At 39.4% G+C, this 20,226-nt stretch overlaps 3 protein-coding genes across 3 annotated transcripts; 2 read left to right on the forward strand and 1 right to left on the reverse strand.

Annotated features, from left to right (window-relative positions):
• The first annotated feature begins 105 nt into the window (after positions 1-105).
• LOC108138154 (protein phosphatase 1L) lies at positions 106-4,050 on the forward strand. Its single transcript, XM_017260241.2, has 6 exons — positions 106-593; positions 1,075-1,569; positions 2,132-2,711; positions 2,768-3,031; positions 3,106-3,158; positions 3,245-4,050. Exons 2-6 carry the CDS (start codon positions 1,193-1,195, stop codon positions 3,549-3,551), a joined length of 1,581 nt encoding a protein of 526 aa, XP_017115730.1. The 5' UTR covers positions 106-593; positions 1,075-1,192; the 3' UTR covers positions 3,552-4,050.
• Positions 4,051-4,509: 459 nt separating this feature from the next.
• On the reverse strand, positions 4,510-6,429 carry LOC108138155 (guanine nucleotide-binding protein subunit beta-like protein). The gene is made up of 3 exons (XM_017260243.2): positions 6,236-6,429; positions 5,916-6,127; positions 4,510-5,218 (listed from the first exon to the last, which is right to left on the reverse strand). Exons 1-3 carry the CDS (start codon positions 6,342-6,344, stop codon positions 4,583-4,585), a joined length of 957 nt encoding a protein of 318 aa, XP_017115732.1. The 5' UTR covers positions 6,345-6,429; the 3' UTR covers positions 4,510-4,582.
• A 1,046-nt stretch (positions 6,430-7,475) lies between these two features.
• On the forward strand, positions 7,476-12,494 carry LOC108138156 (serine/threonine-protein phosphatase PP2A). Its single transcript, XM_017260244.2, has 4 exons — positions 7,476-7,842; positions 10,379-10,942; positions 11,953-12,143; positions 12,214-12,494. The coding sequence occupies exons 1-4, from the start codon at positions 7,741-7,743 to the stop codon at positions 12,284-12,286; spliced, it is 930 nt and encodes a 309-aa protein (XP_017115733.1). The 5' UTR covers positions 7,476-7,740; the 3' UTR covers positions 12,287-12,494.
• Positions 12,495-20,226: the final 7,732 nt, after the last annotated feature.

Raw genomic sequence — 20,226 nt, forward strand, 5'->3', positions numbered from 1 at the left:
ACATTTTAAAGCTTTTCGTGAATTGAGTATCCCTACTGACTATCGATAGGAGTTATCGTCCCAGCCGCTTATCGATGTTTCGCAGCCGAAACGTATGTCATCAATTTCAGCTGAAATCTCAACAAGTGCAAGTTTCGGGTTCTATTTTAATTAAAAGCGCCCGCGTCTTTGGTTAAATCGGCATTGTTTGTATCGGTATTCAAGTTGCAGTGCGTGGGATTTATTATATTTATTTATTAATTTATTGCGACATCCGTGCAGGCACACGCACACATACGCGAATGACAGATGTGCGACGTGCATACGTATATAGAGCACAACACACACACGCACACGCAGTGCGGATGTTCTGATTTAATTTTATTTTTAACATAAGAATATCCGAATATCCGAAAATATAATGCCCACAAAGAAAGAGCGTCTGTAAAAGCGCAAAAGGGACACGGCAAAAACGAAAAGGGAACGAACTGCGGACGACAATCAAAAAACGGGAACATCGGCCGCAAACGAAAATAATAAATTAAAAACACAAAAAGGAAAAATACAAATAATACGACATCTGACGTTTCAGCGTCAAGTGTTTTTCCCCAACAGTACGTTTTCCCCCAAATGGACAGGGATTTTCATTTTGCAATCTGCAATCTGCAACCTTTCCATCGAATTTAGGCCGAATCGGAACGCACAAATGCACCGATGAACGGAAAAAAAAACCAAATTACAAAATTTATATTAAAATATTATAATAAATTGTTGATTCAAAATTGAAATATTTTGAAATAAACAAAGTTTAAATCCAATTAAAAAAAAAAACAATTTGCAAAAACACATTTGAAAACTCAATTTGTAATCATAAACTATTAATAATTTCACATGTAGTTTATATTTGTACTTATTTTAAAACTATAAATTTAATTTGAAACTATAAAACTTGAACAACGAAAAATGCGAAATTATATTACTTCCGATTCCGCCTAGTTTGATCAAATTTGAAACGGGAAAGTCTTGCATATTAAATGGCCAACCCCTTTGTTGTTTATTTTAATTTCGTTTTTTATTTCATGCATATACACGTAGACACCCACCCACATTCGCGGCTGACAGTCTCGCATGCGTTTTTTAACTTGAAAAACATTGGCAGAGCAAATCAAAAAATCAAACGGCAACAGAGAATAACGAAACGCCGGCATTTCCCATGGACGACGAACTGGAAGATAAGGTGTTCTATCAGACATACGTATCGCACATGAAAATCCTGTCCAAATTTGCGGTGGGCTTCTCGTCCATCAACTCGCCGTTGGCCTACATATGGAAGCTGTGCCGACTGTATGTTCTGCGCCCGGAAGTCATCTTCTGCGGCTTGATCCTCTTCGTCCTTTTGCTTTACTTGCAAGCGGTAGATGTTTGGAGTCGCAGCATCCTGGGACGCATCCAGGCCACCCTGGGTCGCCAGAAGGCCGTCAAGATGATGGAGATGTCGGCCAGTGCTGGCGATCACCAGAGCTGGGAGGAGATGAAGCAGCAGAGCTCCGCTTTTGCTGTCCTCGGACGCAGACCCCGGATGGAGGATAGGTCAGTATAAAACACTGGTCATCCAAAATAAACTAAAAGGAAGAAAACACTTATATCAAATCACTATAACTACTTGTTATTCATATTTATGTACAGTTCCTATAAAACGTTTAAATAGTTGAGTGTAATTAATGCAAGACACCTTTTATAAAAATACCTACTCCCAAACAAATAAATAACTTAAACGTGTATTTCCCTGACCTCAAACAATGTTTTTACCCAGAAAATACGTCAAATGTTTTGAAATTTATGGATTTTTTAAAATGAAAAACATTTCTGTTGTTTGTTTGATTTAAATAGACTACTGACAAACAAACTCTTGGCAAATAAGACAAAACTAATTATAAAATAAGACATTCTTCAAATAGCCAATGCAATACTTTATTGCCAAAATAATCTTTTCCATATGCAAATTTTTTAACGACATTTAAATTACAAATCTGCCAGTTTGTAGCTATTTTTCCTTTTTGAGAAAATCCGTTTTTCATTTCCGCAATTTCTATAGAATTATTGTATAAATTTGATTGACCATCAGACTAATTATTTTAAATAAACTTTCTAGATTCATCATCGAAGAGAACATCAACAACAACACTGGCATCTCCTTCTTTGCTGTCTTCGATGGCCATGGCGGTGAGTTTGCCGCGGATTTTGCCAAGGATGTGCTTGTGAAGAATATCTACAACAAGATCATCGAAATGTCCAAGCTGCTGAAAACAGAGGGAGTGTCCGGTGATTACGATAAGAGTCCTTATTTGGCTCGAAAGCAGAGTCGCAAGGATTCGAACAAGGAGAACACGGAACCCACAGCAGCGGTGGCACGAAAGGATAGTTTAAGAAAGGCCCACAGCACCACGGCGGACTGCAGCGCCATTAAACAAAAGACAACGGAGGCCTCAATTGCCGATATTTATACAGCGCAATTGAATTCGGCGATGAGAGCCAGTGGAAATGTGGGAGCCGCCAAGGATTCGTTTCTTAACAACAATAACAATGCTCAGAATGGTGGAGCAGGCAGTGCACCACCTCCAAATTACGAAGCCAAGTGCTATATCGAAAATGGTCGTATTAACTTTGGAAAACTGATCACGGACGAGATCATGTCGGCCGACTACAAACTTGTGGAACAGGCCAAAAGAGCGGTGGGTGCTGCTTTCTAACTACCTTATTAATTAATTTCACAAATATTAACTTTCAGACAAACATTGCGGGCACCACCGCCCTAATAGCCATTGTCCAAGGGTCCAAGCTGATTGTGGCCAATGTGGGTGATTCCCGCGGTGTCATGTATGATTCCCGTGGAATTGCCATCCCCCTTTCCTTCGATCACAAGCCGCAGCAGGTGCGGGAGCGAAAGAGGATCCACGATGCAGGCGGTTTCATAGCCTTTCGGGGCGTTTGGCGCGTGGCTGGCGTTCTGGCCACGTCACGTGCCCTGGGCGACTATCCCCTGAAAGATAAGGTGCGAAATGGGATGATCCCAATCCGTTGCCAGCCAGACTAATATTGATTTTATTTTTAACCGCACGCTTACAGAATCTGGTGATTGCTACGCCGGACATTTTGACCTTCGAACTGAATGATCACAAGTAAGTTTATTGTTTTTTTTCGATTATTTATTGTATGCTTAACTTTAGAACTTTTAAAGTATATACTATTAAACGAATCTATTTAGGCCCCACTTTCTGATACTGGCCTCCGATGGACTCTGGGACACGTTCAGCAACGAGGAGTCCTGCACATTTGTTCAGGAGCATCTAAAAGAATCGGACTTCGGAGCCAAATCGCTGGCCATGGAGTCCTATAAACGCGGCTCCGTGGACAACATCACCGTTTTGGTGATCGTCTTTAAGAACGATGTCTACAAGATTGGCAGCTCAGCAGCGGGCAAAGTGGGAGATGAGTCGCTAAAAGTGCCAGCCAAATCTCAACCAGTTGCGCCTGCAGTTGTGCAACGCTCGAATTCAATCAAAACCAAATGATATACGAAACACTAGAGTGCCTGCTAAGAAATGCTCTTTAGCTTTCCCCCAAATTTTCCTCCTCCCCAAAGAAAAAACAAACAAAAGTGCCCAGAATTTCTAGTTAGGCGTTTTGCTAAATACTTTTGTCTTTTTGTTACTTATCCCAAAGGCATCGCATTGTTCATTCATCATTTAGTAACCCCATACTTAATCTACTTGGAATTGCGATTCCCATTTTCTTGATTTTGATTAAGGTTGTTTGTTAGCTCATGTTGTTTTGTACGAAACATATTTTGCATCCGCCGCCACATTGCCGCGCCTTTTGTTTTTCCATCTCTCACACGAAAATCATCACAGTCTCATAGACAAAAAACAGCTCATCAAACGTCACTATTTATTTAATTTATTTGTTATACTTGTAAAATAAAAACATTTTCTAATTTATCGAAATGTTTTTACAAATAAAACAAGGCATTCGAAATGCGACAATTTCGTTTTGCTACTTAAATCCTTTAAATCGTTTTTTAATTCAATCAAAATGGGAAGGAAAAAATGTTTTTCAAAAATAACTGCTAAACGGACTGAGTTACAAGTGGCGGTACTATTTCAACTATTGTTTGCTAAGTTTATTATATAACTTTCTAGGTAAATATAACAAATTTAAATTTAGACTGAGGGTTTTAAATAAATAGGTTATTTACACGTTCAAATGATCCGATGCTGATATTAAAGAACTCGTAAAAGCACTCCCCCTTTGCGTAATTTTGAATGAAAATTCAATCAACTCATGGTAAATGTTCTTCTAATATTTTCTTATATTCTTTATTAAGGATTATAGATTAACTAAATTATCCCTATACTTTACAGATCGCTTTTCCAAGACAAAATAAAATCACCAAAACAAGAGATTACAACTTTTACCCCCTGCTAAATTAAAACTAATTCGGCAACTACCAAATAACAACATTGTTTTCAATTGAGGAAGCCTTAAATTTATTTTTGTTTAATGTTAAACAAATAATTTGGCGACCAATACAAAAGTCAGTAGCTTAGTGGGCCGAAACAGAGACCTGCCAGACGCGGATGGTGTTGTCGGAGTAGCCGGCGAACAGGGTCTGGCCGTCGGTGGACCATGCCAGGGACAGGCACTGGGGCTGGTCGGCCTTCGACGTGGGCGAGACGACCTCGGGGCGCAGCTCCTCCACGGTCTTCTTGCATGCCAGATCCCAGATCTTGATCGAGGGGCCGTAGGCAACGCACAGCCAGTAGCGGTTGGGCGAGAAGCACAGGGCGTTGATGATGTCGTTGTGCTCCAAGGTGTACAGGTTCTTGCCGTCATTGAGGTCCCACAGAAGGGCCTTGGAGTCCTTGCCACCGGAGGTGCACAGGGAGCCGTCGGGCGAGACGGTCACGGTGTTCAGGTAGCCGTTGTGGCCATGGTGGTTGTTCTTCAGCTTGCAGTTGGCCAAGTTCCAGACCTTCACGGTGCGATCCCAGCCGCAGGACACGATGATCGGGTTGGAGTGGTTGGGCGAGAAACGCACACAGGACACCCAGTCGGTGTGGCCATCCTCCTGGATGGTGAACTTGCACTCGGCCAGGGTGTTCCACAGCTTGATGGTCTTGTCCCGAGAACCGGACACGATCTGACGGTTATCGGCCGAGAAGGCAACCGACAAGACGTCCTAGAAAGCGAAGGAGATCACGATTAAATAAGGGCAATGGTACAGTTTTCATAATATTACATTTGTTTGGACATTCACTAGCTGACTGGATTAATTATAATTCATTTTCTACAGCTGCAGTCAAAAGAATACAAAATATGTGGAACAATTTAAGCAAAAATCATTCAAATTAGAATATGTTTTAGATATAGCAAAAAGAACATAAAAGGTTTGAACTTTCTAATATATGTCTTTGGTAAATTAATTAATTATCCTCATTTATCTTAAACTTCATATAAATAAAACTATAAAAATTAAAGTTTTCATAGAATTATGTACGTTTCGTAACTACAGCTGCATATTTCACTATAACCAATCCAACCAGTCAGTAAACCAATCGAGATTAAATGTATTACTAAAATAGGGGATCAAATCAGTATCAGTGATTGTTTGCCTACTTACGAGAGAGCTTCAAGCAATTTTAAGCCGAGACTCGAGCGAAGGGAGAAGCGTACGTAAAGATGTCAACCAGTAATTCTGCCTCGCATAGGCGCAATATATATATTCTTTTTTTTTTTTTACCGATTTGTACGCGGCGAAGGCGATGCCTAATATCACTCCTAACCTTACTTTTCCAGCCGTTCGCCGGTACATATCGGTCCATTTCGAAAATCTCAAGTCCCTAAACGAACTGTAGTCAATTGGAAACTTATCCCACCTTGGTGTGTCCCTCGAAGCGACGAGTGGTCTTTCCGGCAGCCAGATCCCACAGGCGCAGGGTCTGATCCCAGGAACCGGACAGGGCGTAGTTGCCATCGGAGGACAGCACCACGTCGCTGATGAAGTGCGAGTGTCCGTAGAGGCGCTTCTGGGGGTAACCGTAGTTGGTGTCCTCGTCGCGGGTCAGCTTCCACACGATCAGGGTCTTGTCTGCGGATCGGGATGATTTCCATTAATAAACCGCTAGTGATGGCAAAAATATCCGCATGTTTCCACGGAGCTCCTCCTCCAAATAAAAAAATAACAGAGAACACTTACCACGGGAGGCCGAAATGATGGTATCGGGGTCCTTGGGGTTGGTGGCGATCTGGGTAACCCATCCATTGTGGCCAATGAGGGTACCGCGCAATTGCAGGGTCTCGGACATCTTGGTAATATATTAATTTGCTACGGAGCGCAGATGAACACGTCCAACGGCGCTGCAAGCTGACAGAAAAAGAGGAAGTTCCGGTTCCAGTGCTCGTTAAAATGCCAACTGTCAAAACGCGACCAGTGTTGGCCAGTTTGAAACTATCGATAGCTTTATATTTTTTTAATATTTTTTTTTATTATTAAATATTAATAATTTTAGTTTTGGCTCTTCCAATACAAAATTCCAAATCGCTCAGATTATGGTTTTCAAATAGAGAATTTGAAAGGTGGGCCTTTAGGTCCACCATGTTTTTTAAAATAGATCACTACACTTTGCTCGTACAATGGGAAGACTGGAAAAGTTAAAATTCTAATTTACACTGCCACCTTCCGTCGTAAATATATTCTATTCAAAACAAATTCAACCTAACCGAAGTGAAAACTTAAAATAAAATAAATTAAATTATTATTTTTAAATTAATGTTTCATATTTTTTTTGTATATAATTTTTTATTTTAAAAATACATTTATAAATAAACATTTATTTATTTAGAAATGTAATATAGTTTAATTAAAATAATTTGCATTACCAAATAAGTATATAAACAAACAAAAGAAAGAAACTCCTGCTCCAGCGCCTTATATTATTTAAATGACACTTTTTAAGTGATGGACTTAAAATATTCTACAACTACTGGGGAAACTGCTTGAGATGGGAACAGCAGAGATTGACGGTGGAATATTTGGACGGGCAAGTTTATATGCACCGTCATTAATGATAGACGGTGGTTATAGAGAATTGGCTATTAAGTAAATAAATGTATCATAAAAGAATTTTCAAACATCTCAGTTTCAGTCTCCCCTCACAATGACATTCGTTCGTTATTACTGTCATAATTAAATCAAAACCAAACAAAAAAACACTGAACAATTTTACATTTTTCTTAATTTTCTTTTCTTGGTTGGGAGTTTATTCCACCAGGCAGGTACAAATTATAGTTTATTTGATCGACGATAAAGTTACGGTAACACAAAAAGTCGGTATTTTTTTTACACATTGCTAATCGATACACTGACGAAGTTTCGCTTTTATTGTTTCGCAGGAATCGTCAAACGATATTTTGGAAACTTCGATGACATAGATGTGGGCATCGATGTTTTCCCACCTCTAACCTCTACTTCGTATACATCGTGTCGTCGTCGCTTTTGTGAACTAAAAATTCGAGGAAAATTGCCCAAATCACTTGATTCGAGTGGGCACAAGCATTTGTGTGGATCTTAACAAGTGAATACGCGGCTGGCGTTCGAACGCAACGAGAGTTGACTATTTTCCTGCACCCCCGAGTTAAAGAAAAGCCGTCAAAATTGAATCGACAAAGATTGACGAGACTTTTTCTTCCACCACAACTGCGATGGAAGATAAAGCAACAACAAAAGATCTTGATCAATGGATTGAGCAGTTGAACGAATGCAATCAATTGACAGAGACACAAGTTCGCACCCTCTGCGACAAGGTAATTTTCCCCAATGCGAATTCTGGGAGCGTTGATGTTATAAAAATAATTTTCGTAATTTTTTGCAAATGGTGCTCCACTGCGTGAGTGCTCTGCCCCTCTCGCTCTTTCCAATGGGAGAGGAGAGGTTGGGAGCATGATTCACTTTGGGCGCTCTCGCTCGCACAGTAGCGGCGGCTTGCGTCGCCATATTGGAATATTGGTAAATTCCAACGGCCAAGCGTCGCATTGTCGAGCGTAAGTGCGAACGGGACGACCATACTGAATGTGCGTGCGTGAATGCGACGGATAGAACAGCGCTTTGGTCTAATGGGCTAAAACCTGGGCAAAAAGAGATATTTCTTTTTGTATTATTATTGTACAATATACGATAGTAAAACTACAGTGAAATGTGCGACATTGTTGTTGTCGTTGTGTCCGCTGGAAAAACACGGCTTTCCCAACCCCCGCGTCCTGTGTTCCGTTGTTTTTTGCTGAGTAAATATTACTTAATGTTTTTTGTGTGTGTCGGTGTGTGCGCGCCCCTAGAATATGTATCTATGTACCGTCATATCTAGAATTAAATGCACTTGCTTTGGTGTTTGTGCTCGTTTTTTATGCCCAGCCGTATTCAATTAAAAACTTTTGATATCAATTGTTTTAAATTTGCCGATTTTACCGTTCATCAGTGCGCGCACACAAACAAACGGAAAGCGTGCGAAAGGGCGAGAGTGAGAGAGAGGGGCAGTCAGATAACGATTCATTGATTTGGGAGTAAGTGGGGTTATGTTTGCGTCACCCAGATATTTGCCTGTGCTCCCATTAGAATCTCGAATCTCCGGTCCTGAAGAACGTTCTCCGCTCTTCGGGCGCGTCTTGTAGACTCGCTTCCTTTTGCTTTAGACAAGAAAGGGTAGAGAGAAAGAGAGAACGCAGAGAGGAGCCACTTGCATCAGTGTTTGTACTTGTTTTTGTATGGGTGTGCTGGCCTCGATATGAGTGTATATTATTTATTTTCTTTTTTTTTCCCCTGATTTCTGGCTAAGCGGAAGCAACAGCCTCCAAGGTAATGTGCATATTGCAAAAAATCTAATTGGCTCACGCATTAATCGCTCATTTGCGCCTCCGGATTCGTGGTTTTAACCCCCGGAACTTGTTGTCATGTCCCGTTTCATCAGCTGATAAATATGAGAGATGCCAAAAGAACACGACGACGGAATGGTTAAATATTTATCTTAAATTTTGTTTGTTCAACTTGACATATTTACAGCTCTGTAGGCAAACCCGTTTGTTTGCAATATTTAACACTAGGGAATATGTCTTCTTTTTATATATTTTTTTAATTACGGCTTAAGTACGTATTTTTGGAATCGCTTCTAAAATAACGATTTTCTTTCTATTGTTTGATATTAATGTTATCAGCTAATAATAATAATATGAAATCCAAGACTAGTTTATAATAGGCAGTAATAATAATATTTAAATTGGAAACTTATATGATTTATTCTATAAGAGTTAAAACTAAATTTTTCCAAATGGGTGCTTCATTTGTTTTGGTTTTCACATGCCATTCAATATCACCTAAAAATCTTTGGCGAATAATTTTAAATTTAGTAAGATAGCGACGCAAAGTTCTTCGACCTATACCGACATTTTGACAACTGACCTTGCCCTCTGACAAGGTTTTATCTTCTGAAAAGTTGCCATTTATTTTTGGAATCACTTTCGGTTTTGTCACTACTTTCTGTTTCTCAGATATTCTGTCATGTCATGCGCCATTCACTGAACTATGAGAATACAGATTTCTACAATTATTTTTTTTACTCCTTTTGACACATTTAAGCGATTAATCCATTTATTTTTTGTTTATGATGGGTCAAGAAATACGATAAGTGCGATAGCGAACTGTTTGTGTTGTTTATTAAAGATAGTTTATGTACAGAGTTTTATCGAATTTAGTGAAAAGCTATTTCGAGCGTTTGAGAAACTTTTGCTTTTGAGTTATCTTGTAATATGTTAAAAGAGAAAACGTTTTGTTCTCCGTATCTCTTTGTGAAGCATTCGCATAGACTTAGGCACTGCACTTAGCCTATATCTATGTTTTATTTCCTCTGCTAGTTACAAGCTATTTTTAGAATCCACTTTCAGTGTTGGCGTTGAGTCATTTAGTATTGTGAATAATGTACAATGTACTAATCGTTTTCTTTATCTCCTCTGACCCTGGTATAGATTTGATCTACAACACAACTGTATAGATTTACTAGATTCCTATTTTGATCAAAATGTTTTATGTCAGATAACGGTTATAGCCTTAATGGAATGTCTACACAAGCTAGTTTCGCAAGTTTTTAGTACACTCGAAAGAAATTAATATGTATAAATTGAATTCAAGATAAGACTTAAGTGACTATGATTTAAGAAAAGATTTACGAACTAAAGTTTAATAACTGTGGGGCCTAAAATATCACTTAAAAAATTTCTTTCCTGAGATATTATTTGCAATACAATATTTAATGAAAAAATAACTGATCTATTAATTGTTTTCTACCCATTTCAGGCCAAGGAGATCCTATCCAAGGAGTCCAATGTGCAGGAGGTGAAATGCCCGGTGACAGTGTGCGGAGATGTCCACGGTCAGTTCCACGACCTGATGGAGCTGTTCCGGATAGGCGGCAAGTCCCCGGACACCAACTACCTGTTCATGGGCGACTACGTGGACCGCGGATACTACTCCGTGGAGACCGTGACCCTGCTGGTGGCTCTGAAGGTCCGCTATCGGGAGCGCATCACTATTCTGCGCGGCAACCACGAGTCGCGTCAGATCACACAGGTGTACGGCTTCTACGACGAGTGCCTGCGCAAGTACGGCAATGCCAACGTTTGGAAGTACTTCACGGATCTGTTTGACTACTTGCCGCTGACGGCTCTCGTCGACGGACAGATCTTCTGTCTGCACGGCGGCCTCAGTCCCTCAATCGACAGTCTGGATCACATCCGGGCCCTGGACCGCTTGCAGGAGGTCCCGCACGAGGGTCCCATGTGCGATCTGCTCTGGTCCGATCCCGATGACAGGGGTGGCTGGGGAATCTCGCCTCGCGGCGCCGGTTACACCTTTGGCCAGGTGAGTACTGCCTTCAGTAAGGCAATTTCACAAGGATTGCTTTTGGTTGACTGAGCTTAATTTGATTTGATAAAAACTGAGTTGAGGCATTTTCAAATTTCATTTTCGAACGTTTTTCTTGAACTTGATTTGCCCAAAATACTAGTATCAATTCGCTTAAAAGCGTATTTTGTTCAAAAAAGTTATCTAATAAATTCTTTAACCGTTTATTACTAAATTCATCAAGAGTTTTCACAATGAATTAAATTTGTTAAAAACTTTAACCTAATCCGAATGAAACGATCATACAGTTTTTTAAGATACTACAAAACGAGTAGTAAATAATACAACACTTAAAGTGTTAGCAGAACGACCTTTTTAAGTACTGATAACAACCCATAAATATAATCTATTATAGCGCTACTGTCATTGATTTTCCTTTGTTTATAATCTATTGTATAATTTGCGAAGCTAGTCTATAAGGAGTTAGAAAAATTGTATAAAAATAGTATCAAAAGATTTCCGATGACTACTGATTGCATAAAAAGAATGTTTAATACAAATTTTGTGATTACAAAAAAATTGATGTGTTAATTTGAAAAACCATATAATTAAATCAATTTCAAGGTTCTAGCATATATTTAATTTGAACCCCTTTTCGTTGTTTCAATCATTATTGCCAATTTTATCAACAGCAATTAGTAATCACAATATTTTACCGATAAAATCAATAATCAAAACGCAATCAGTAAACGGAATTTTCTGCCAAAATGTGTCCACTGATAACATAATCTATACAAATTAATAGCGTCATAAATGTGGTGCATTTCAAACTGTAGGATACTCAATTTATAAAATAAAAATGCAAAATGTATATATGCTTGAACCTTGAAATAGTAGAATGTTGATAAAAAAACGTGTCTTATTTTGTATATTATTACTCATCGAACCAGTCAATGAAAAGAATTTATGGTGAAAGTGCCATTTAAATTCGTTAAGAACTTTGACTAACTTATTTCGCACTTTTTCAGGACATTTCGGAAACCTTTAACAACACAAACGGCCTGACACTCGTGTCGCGTGCCCATCAACTGGTGATGGAGGGCTACAACTGGTGTCACGATCGCAATGTGGTCACAATATTCTCAGCGCCAAACTATTGCTACCGATGTGGCAACCAAGCGGCCCTCATGGAACTGGATGATTCACTTAAATTTTCATTGTGAGTGCAGTTGCATATGACGGCCATTTTTGAGTGACTCATGACTGATTAATCTCTTGTTTCCTTTTAGCCTACAATTTGATCCAGCACCCAGGCGCGGGGAGCCTCATGTTACACGAAGAACACCCGATTATTTCCTTTAAGCTGGATTGCTAGCACCTACGCAGCTTACATTTACACATATTACATCGCATTATAACAACAAGAACCGAAACAATATATAATATAAATCCAAATCCAACCAGCAGCAACAAAATAAACAAAATGGCAAATGCTGTCGAAAAAAAAATACCATAAAAAACCCGAAACTAAAACCTCGATGCATTTGTTTTGTGGAAATCGTTTTAAACAGAAACAAGTGGAAAATATTGTATAAACAAAAAATACCATAACAGTCGAGGACACAAAAAGCATTGAACAGTTATTGTTGTTGCCCACAGTTTGAAAGAAATAAAAGAACAAACAAAAAAAACTGGAAACGTCGCCAGCGGGGGCGACGGATAGAAAAGTTATATCAAAGAGAAAGGGGAGGAGCAGGAGTAAAATACAGAAACGATGATACAATCCAATCCAATCAAACCTACCAACCAACCAACCAACCAACCAACAACCGCAAGCAACAAGAAGAACTACGACTACTTAGCTAAATTTGTTAATTTATAAAAATAACGAACTAAGCGCCGCAGCAGAAAGCCAGAGAGCAAGAATGATGGATGGATGGACACATGGATTATGACGTGATGTGTGTATGGGCGGAAGGGGCTGACAAAGGACTAAACCGGACGAAAGGACGAACGCCAGGACGAGCAGCATGATGAGCAGAAGCAGCAAGCAGCAGAAGCAGCAGCAGCAGACGACCCACGACCGACAAAAAAGCAGGAAGATTACGATGAAGCAGCAGGAGCAGCAGCAAAACAGTAGCAACAGTATGTGGCAGGAGCAGCAGAAAGAGCAGAGAAGAGCGGGGAAGCGCGGGGCGGGCCAGCGCAGCGATTCATACAAAAACAAAAAATTATAAAAAAGAAAATAAGGAAATACAAAAAGTTTAATATTACTGATTAAAATTAAATAAAAAAAGCGAATAAAATTATTAAAAAACAAACAAAAAAAGCAAAGAAAACCTATTAAAAAAAAATTCATTATCAATTAAGTTCATATGTAACTTTAATAATAATAAAAGAAAAACAAACAAACAAAGAATCACAAATGCAGACGAAGAGAAGGATCTAAGAGAGGAGGGAGCCCTTAAGAGAAATTGGATTTGTTTCAAGCAAAGGGAGAAAGTCCTTTAAGAGAGCAAGTCTAAAGCGTTCGAATGGATATTCCTAGCTGGCAATGCCGTTTCCATTTTGCCTGCGGCCCCCTTTGGTAGTATGTATGCAAGCCTGGCCAAGATAACACGAAGCCAGAACGACAAGCGGAAGTCGAGCCTCAAACGGGCCACCTAATTGAGACCACAAAGAATGGAGGCGTGATGGGGGGCGGTGATATATGAATGGTAGGGCATGAGGCAGGGGCATGGGCCAGATGGGAAGGGCCACCCAATGATGCCCAAGTCAAAATCTAAATCAGAGCCGGGCAGCTTTGATTCCCAGCGAAAGCGAAAGCAAAAGCAAAAATCTTGCCAACTTTGTATAATTTTTTGCATATTTTAGTAGCCTACATGAACTGGCTGAAGTTTGAATACAGTGGTCGCTCGAAAATACATGATTATTGACCTTTTCTGATAAGATTCGTTTTTATAGCCCACAGCTAATTGATCTTTACTTGACTTGAAAACTTTTAATTGGTTTCTCAATATATTTAAATTATTTTAAAATTCGAAATTCTTATATTTGATCTTACATAACCCATACTTAAACTTGTAGCTTACTTATTCTTTTTTAGGGGCTTTAAAAATAATAAAGAGTTCCCTCTTGTAGATTTTTTTTAGCCAGATGGATTATGATTTCATCCTGCATTTTATTTTTAAAAGTTGCGTCACAGTATTTGGGATGTTTTAGATCTTTGTTTCCAGAATCGTATTACCGAATTATTTTTAATTAATAAAGAATCCTCTCCGAAAAAACATATAAAAGGGAAAGAATAAATTAATTAAATGTTAAAAGAAAGACTAAGCTAAGACTTGTATTTAAATGTTTTGTACTTACAGCTCGTAAAATATAAAATGTGCATAATTCGCTTATCAGCAGATTGTACTGTATCCATGTGAGCTTTGGTGTGGATGCAAATTCAAATTTGAGAACATGCTGGGGACCCTCAAGTGCCCAAGAACTTGCCGAACAGCCAGCCAAACCCGTACGTACGTACACCTACCGAGACTTGTCATCTATCATGCCCCAACAAACCCGAAACCAGAACAGGAGCTCCACAGGATATGCAGGGGGGAGGTAATTGTCGCCCTGGCTGCTGTGGAGCGGTTTCGGGGGTGGGGGTGGGGCGAACTTTTCCGAAAAGGGGGGCCCTGGAGCAGATTGTATTTGTCGTGCAGGCAGCGACGTCGACTGCGACGGCGGCGTATGCGACATGGAAAATCCATTATCACGAAGTGAATTTTTACTGAAAAATTTACATACCCTCTCTCCAGTGCCTCGCCGCTCCGCACACCCCCCGCAGTCTCATATAAATGTGAAAATAAATCCTGAGTGCGTGTTCAAGGGGGCAAGGGTGGGGGGGGGGCGTGGCGGGTTGGGATGCTCGGCATGAATATAACCCACAGAAATACAACTCTATTTGATGGCCCGTTATTAAGTAAAGGAATGCCACAGAAAAGTTGCCCAGCAAGATGAATCCTAGGTAGATTTTGTATTTAATTAAAGGCATAAATTCAAAACGATGGAGAAGACCCATATTCGGGCTGCCTCCTTTACACACTCGGAAAATATTTTATATTTCAAGTCCAACATTTTAAAAAATAAGTTTTTCTTGGTTTTTTCATAGCTTTAAAGTAGGTATGCACAGTAATTTATTTCAATATTTTCTTACTTAATCTATTGAACAGAAAATGTCTTCAAAATGTTTATTTATTGGTAAGTATTACAAGCCTTATTAAAACTCAGGGAATTATAAAATATAGACAGAGGAATGTTAGGAAAAATGTAACGAGTTTCATTAATAACTATTTAGAAAGACTTTTTACTTGTTTTAGAAATACAACATATTTTTGAGTGTATTCTGACTCTTGCTTACAGATGATGGCCGAAAATGTTCGGATCATAAAACAAAAGTAAGTGAATCGGTATGATGGATACGGTTAAGGTTACGGTCGGGATGCGATAGAGAGGGGTTGGGAAGTGGGGGGATGCAGTCACTCTCGGTAGCCTAAATATTAAAAATTTAAATGAACTGCTCACTTTTTACGATTTTGTCCTTAGTTTACGACTGGTTTTGTCGACGGACAGAAAGAGAGGGCGTGCCTAAACAAACGTTTTTGTATTTTTATCGTTTGTGTGTGGGGTGGTAATTTCGGGGCTAGTGTGTGTGCGGGGGGGATGGGGGTGTATCTTTTACGATGCAAATTTGTTGCCATAAAATTGAAGAGTGTAGCCAAAAGTGAAGCGCTTTGCCTAAATAAACTTTGCAGACTACAATGATGATGATGAGTTGCCATTCCCGCTCCGGTTGATGATGATGATGCCTCTGTGAATTTTTGGGACTGGATACTCCGATTCTACGGCCACGTGCTGGCTCTGTGAAAAGGTTGAAAGGTCAGGCCTGCAACTCACACGTTTCTGGGAAAATTGGAGAGGGTGGCGGTGGGTGGCCCAGAGATCCGAAGGCAAGATTGCCTCCTTTTTCGGGGCAGGGGATGGCGAAAAATCAACGAAAATCGATTGCCGCTAAATACCCAAAAAGTTAGGGGAGCCGAGGAGTTAACGTAACGTTGTTAACTCAACTCAGCCTCAACTTGGCCATATACAAAAAGTTTTCCCAGCTTGTTCTTCTTTTTCATCGCTTTTATTGTTGTTCTTGCTGCCGTTCCCTTTGGCTGATAAATCCCCAACGATTTACGTCTCAGTCTTAGCCAGTTTTTCTGTATATATTTAAATTTGTAGACTTTTTTTGCACTCCACACTTGGAGCGTGTTGAAAGGGTATATAGCAGTTGGCAAAAAAATGTATTTAGACTGGGGTCCCTGGGGGCGAAAATATTTCAGATGCCAAGTTTAACAAGTAGTACTTACTTAATAAAGGTTATTTAGTACTTGCTTATGCCAATTATTCGGGTAATAAAACCATGAGTTGTGGAAAATAGATCTTAGATTACGTTTTATTTAAGTGTATATACTTAATCTATAGATTATGTTAAGTATTTCCATAAGGCAAATACATAAAATTGGATTTTAAAATACAAAATGTCATGTAAAAAACATTTTCATTGCTAATAGAAAATTATCTTTATAAGCCTCAAAATGATTTGGGTATTTAGATTCAATTTTGAATAATGTACGAACTCTTATTTGTATAAATATTAGATTATATAAATATAGGCTTTTTTTTAAATTTTTTTAAAGCACTTTGGTGGATTTTTTATAAGTTTTCTATGGCCTGTTGGCAAGGTATCCAACATATCTTTAATATGAAACGAGCTACTACTTAGGAACTAATCTTACTTAAACTGAAACTTATTGCACTGTCCGATTAGATAAGATAATTAATGTGAGACTTTAGACAACAAGCAGATAACCGAGCTGTTTTTGTGAGGGTCAATGGGCATGGAATATTAAATTAGTAATTAGCTCAGCAACGTCAGCAACAACAACCAGATGTTGTCACAGCCTGCCTTCCTCCCTGTCTGTTTCCCGCCCGGAAAACTTTTTCTTTCCCTCACCGAGATGAGACCTAAGTTTGCTCTTTTGCTTTTACTTTTGTTTCGTTTCCGTTTTCACCTGCAGGAATTACTCAAATTTATCTACGTGTGTTTTGTAGGTTTTGGGGCATTTCGCTAGTCACTCTATGGCATCTCCCTCCTCCTTTTTTTTCGTGGACAGTGAGGACTCTATATAAAGTCTAATACAAAGAAGAATATTTTTTAATTTATTTATTTCCTTTTTTTACAAAATAGATACGCAAAATATAATAGATTTTTACGTTCTTAAACTATGAAATGATCAACAAAAATTCGAAAACATTTATGCTAAATTAAGAAGAAAATTACAAACGCGGTGGCCCCAAAATAATGTTTTGGTTTAAAGAACGCCATTTCATTACTTTTCTGAGAAAAATTGTATTTGATTTTACCTGAATAAAACTTTTTTTATAAAGGTTTCGTTTAGTTAATTATTTTAAGGTTGCACTGTGCTTTGGTTTTTGTTTCTACTTTGTCGCTTATTGTTGATTTTTTTTATGTTTTGGCCTTTTTGCTGCGGGCATTGACTGACTTCCTTCCTGGCTGCCAGGACCGAAGGGGCGGGGGGCGGTTAGGGGGGCAGAAGAAGTCGAAGAAGAAGATGAAATCTCCTCTTTTTGGAGCCTGGTGGCTCGTCTTCTCGGTTGCGTGTTTCGCTTTTGTACGTTTTCTATTGCTGCTTCCTTCCGATATTCCTCCTACTTTTTCCAAGCCCCAAGCCCCAACCCCACCCCCAACCCAAACCCCCCTTCCGTGTTGTATTTGTATTTTTCTTTCTTCCTACATTTTTTTCCTCTGTTTTTCGGTTTCTGCTTTTCTTTTGGACATTTTTTTTCTTTATTTCCCAGTGAATTTGGTTGTCTCGCACGTGAGCCGCATAATGAAATTTGCCACTCCCTATTGTCTCCGTATGTGTGTGTGTGTGGTACGCTTTTCTTCGCTGTGTGTGTGAGTGTGTTGGCCCAGCTGCTTAGCCTAATCTGATGTCGCCTTAAAGAGATGTCATTGCTACCATCCCCAGCTCCCACTTTTCCAACCTCCCCCCAAAACGATGCTCTCGGCTTAATGCAAAGGAATCTCGGCCTGAATTGGCCTTGGTTTTCCGTCTTTGTCCTGTTTGCCGGCTTATTTGCATGTGCTTCGCCGGAAAGGTGACAACACCAAATGTTCAATGTGCCAAAAAACAAGCTACCATCATCGACATTACCCAACAAACAGACACAAAAACTACATTAACTTGTAAGGTCCTTGAGACTTTTGGATACCTGGTAGGGTCGTACTTTTATTACATAATGACAAAAAAACGTATCCAATTGTTAAATAACGAAATCAAAATATGAAAAATTACTGAAATCATTAAACAAAATATAGTATCAAAGACAAACAAAATTCTGCAATTGTTTTTAGTTCTAGAAAATCTCTATAAACAGATACCTTTTCTAAGCTTTACTTTCTTTATAGATTTATAATACAAATTTTAGATACTATGTCTGAAATTTTTAAAATAGTTTTATGGAATATACCAACGTTTTTTACCTTACAATATATCATACCCCGGGATTTTGAAACAAATGGGTACAACAGCACACACTCATAGAGCACAGACAGCTTGAGGTCTTAGCCGGACCAATGTCTGACCCCTCCCCAGTTTCCCACACTTTTTACCACCCCCGCCCAACCAATAGCTTCACACTTTTTGGCTGCGCTGTGCTTTCAAGTGGAAAATTACTTTCGCAGCTTTATGATGCGGAAATTATATGAAAATCATGGCGAATTTGCCTTACAAGGAATGCCAGCAAGTTGAGTCCACAGCTCCTGGGCTCCATGCTCCGTATTCCGTATTCCGAGTTCCGAGTTCCAACCGCCGGAATCCGCATCCCCGTACATCTGCATATGTAGCACGGCTATCTGTGAGCCCGATCAAGGCGCCAGCCACGCCCACTGGCCCAGCGCCCGTCGCATAATGAAACGAGCTTTTGCCTTTGCTTTCGACTTTGGCGACGCCGTTGACAACTTGTGCTGCTCCTCATCCGCGGCTCATCTCGCCGCATCCTCCTGGACACTGTGAAATATTATAGTTATAGTTTTATATAAGTATAAAAGTCGGTGCCATAAACAGGTTTTAAGAAACACTCAATTAACTATAGATGTGGACATTTTTAGTTCGATTTTCAAAGACAAATCTAGAAATCCTTTTAAATATATATTGAATATTAAAAAGTCTTCTGTATTTTGAGTTTTTCTGAACCTATACATTTTTTTTTAAGTTTTGAGATCCCGTGATCTATAAGATTACATAATTTTAAACCATAAGATCTATGCACCTTTTTGTTTTAATGAGAGGTGTCAAAACATATTTGTGTTGAAAATATCTTCCAGGATTTTTAGTAGGCAACATAAGTTTTTTGTTGTTTTGTTTTTTAATTCATATACAAGTTTTGAATAGTCACTTACTTACTTACATTCATAGTGGCCAAAATCCTTAGCTAGCTTGGGTTTTTCCCAGTGCACTTCTCCACAATCCACCGAGCAGCTGCTGACTGGCTCCATTTCCATTTGAATTAGCATAAAACGAGGCGGCTTACGTCTGTCTATTGGGGCAGGGGCTGTGGGCTAAGGGCTGAGGGCTGGGGGCGTGGCAAGGGGGTAAATCGGAATCAAAGCCACGATGGTATGGAGTATGGGGGGCACTGTAGCAGAGATATCATCTGTTGCTGCTGCCGTGGAGCTGTAGCTTCTGTTCTGCAGCTTCGTTATCTTTTTAACTTGCTGGCTGTCGTTTATTTAACTGATAATGATTTGATGGCAGTTGGCTAAGCTTCCAACAAAGCCCGTGCCCCAAACCCCAAAAAACTCTCTCCACTTTCATTTCCATTTCCCATTTCCATTCCCATTTCCACGCCCATTCCTCGACATTTACTGAGGTCAATTACACGCTTTCGATTAAATTTACCATGGATGCTCGATGTATTTGTATTTGTATTTGTATTTGTAGTTGCTGTTGTTGTTGTTGTTGTTGTTGAGTTTGGTGTTGACAGGGAACAGCTGGAAGATCCTGGTATTTCGCACTCTACCACAGACTCGTAGAAATATCCTTGGTATGTAAGTGAGTGTGTGTGTGTTGGTGGCACAAATAAAGTTGAATTATTATTTTTCTTTATGCTTCCAGGAGGCGGGGGCTGTGGTTGGGGGGCGTGGTGCGTGCCCGGAATGCTCAAGTGTTGCCAAGTTGCAT

This window comes from Drosophila elegans, unplaced genomic scaffold (assembly GCF_018152505.1).
Source record: "Drosophila elegans isolate 14027-0461.03 unplaced genomic scaffold, ASM1815250v1 contig_814, whole genome shotgun sequence".
In the NCBI taxonomy this organism is placed as follows: Eukaryota; Metazoa; Arthropoda; class Insecta; order Diptera; family Drosophilidae; genus Drosophila; species Drosophila elegans.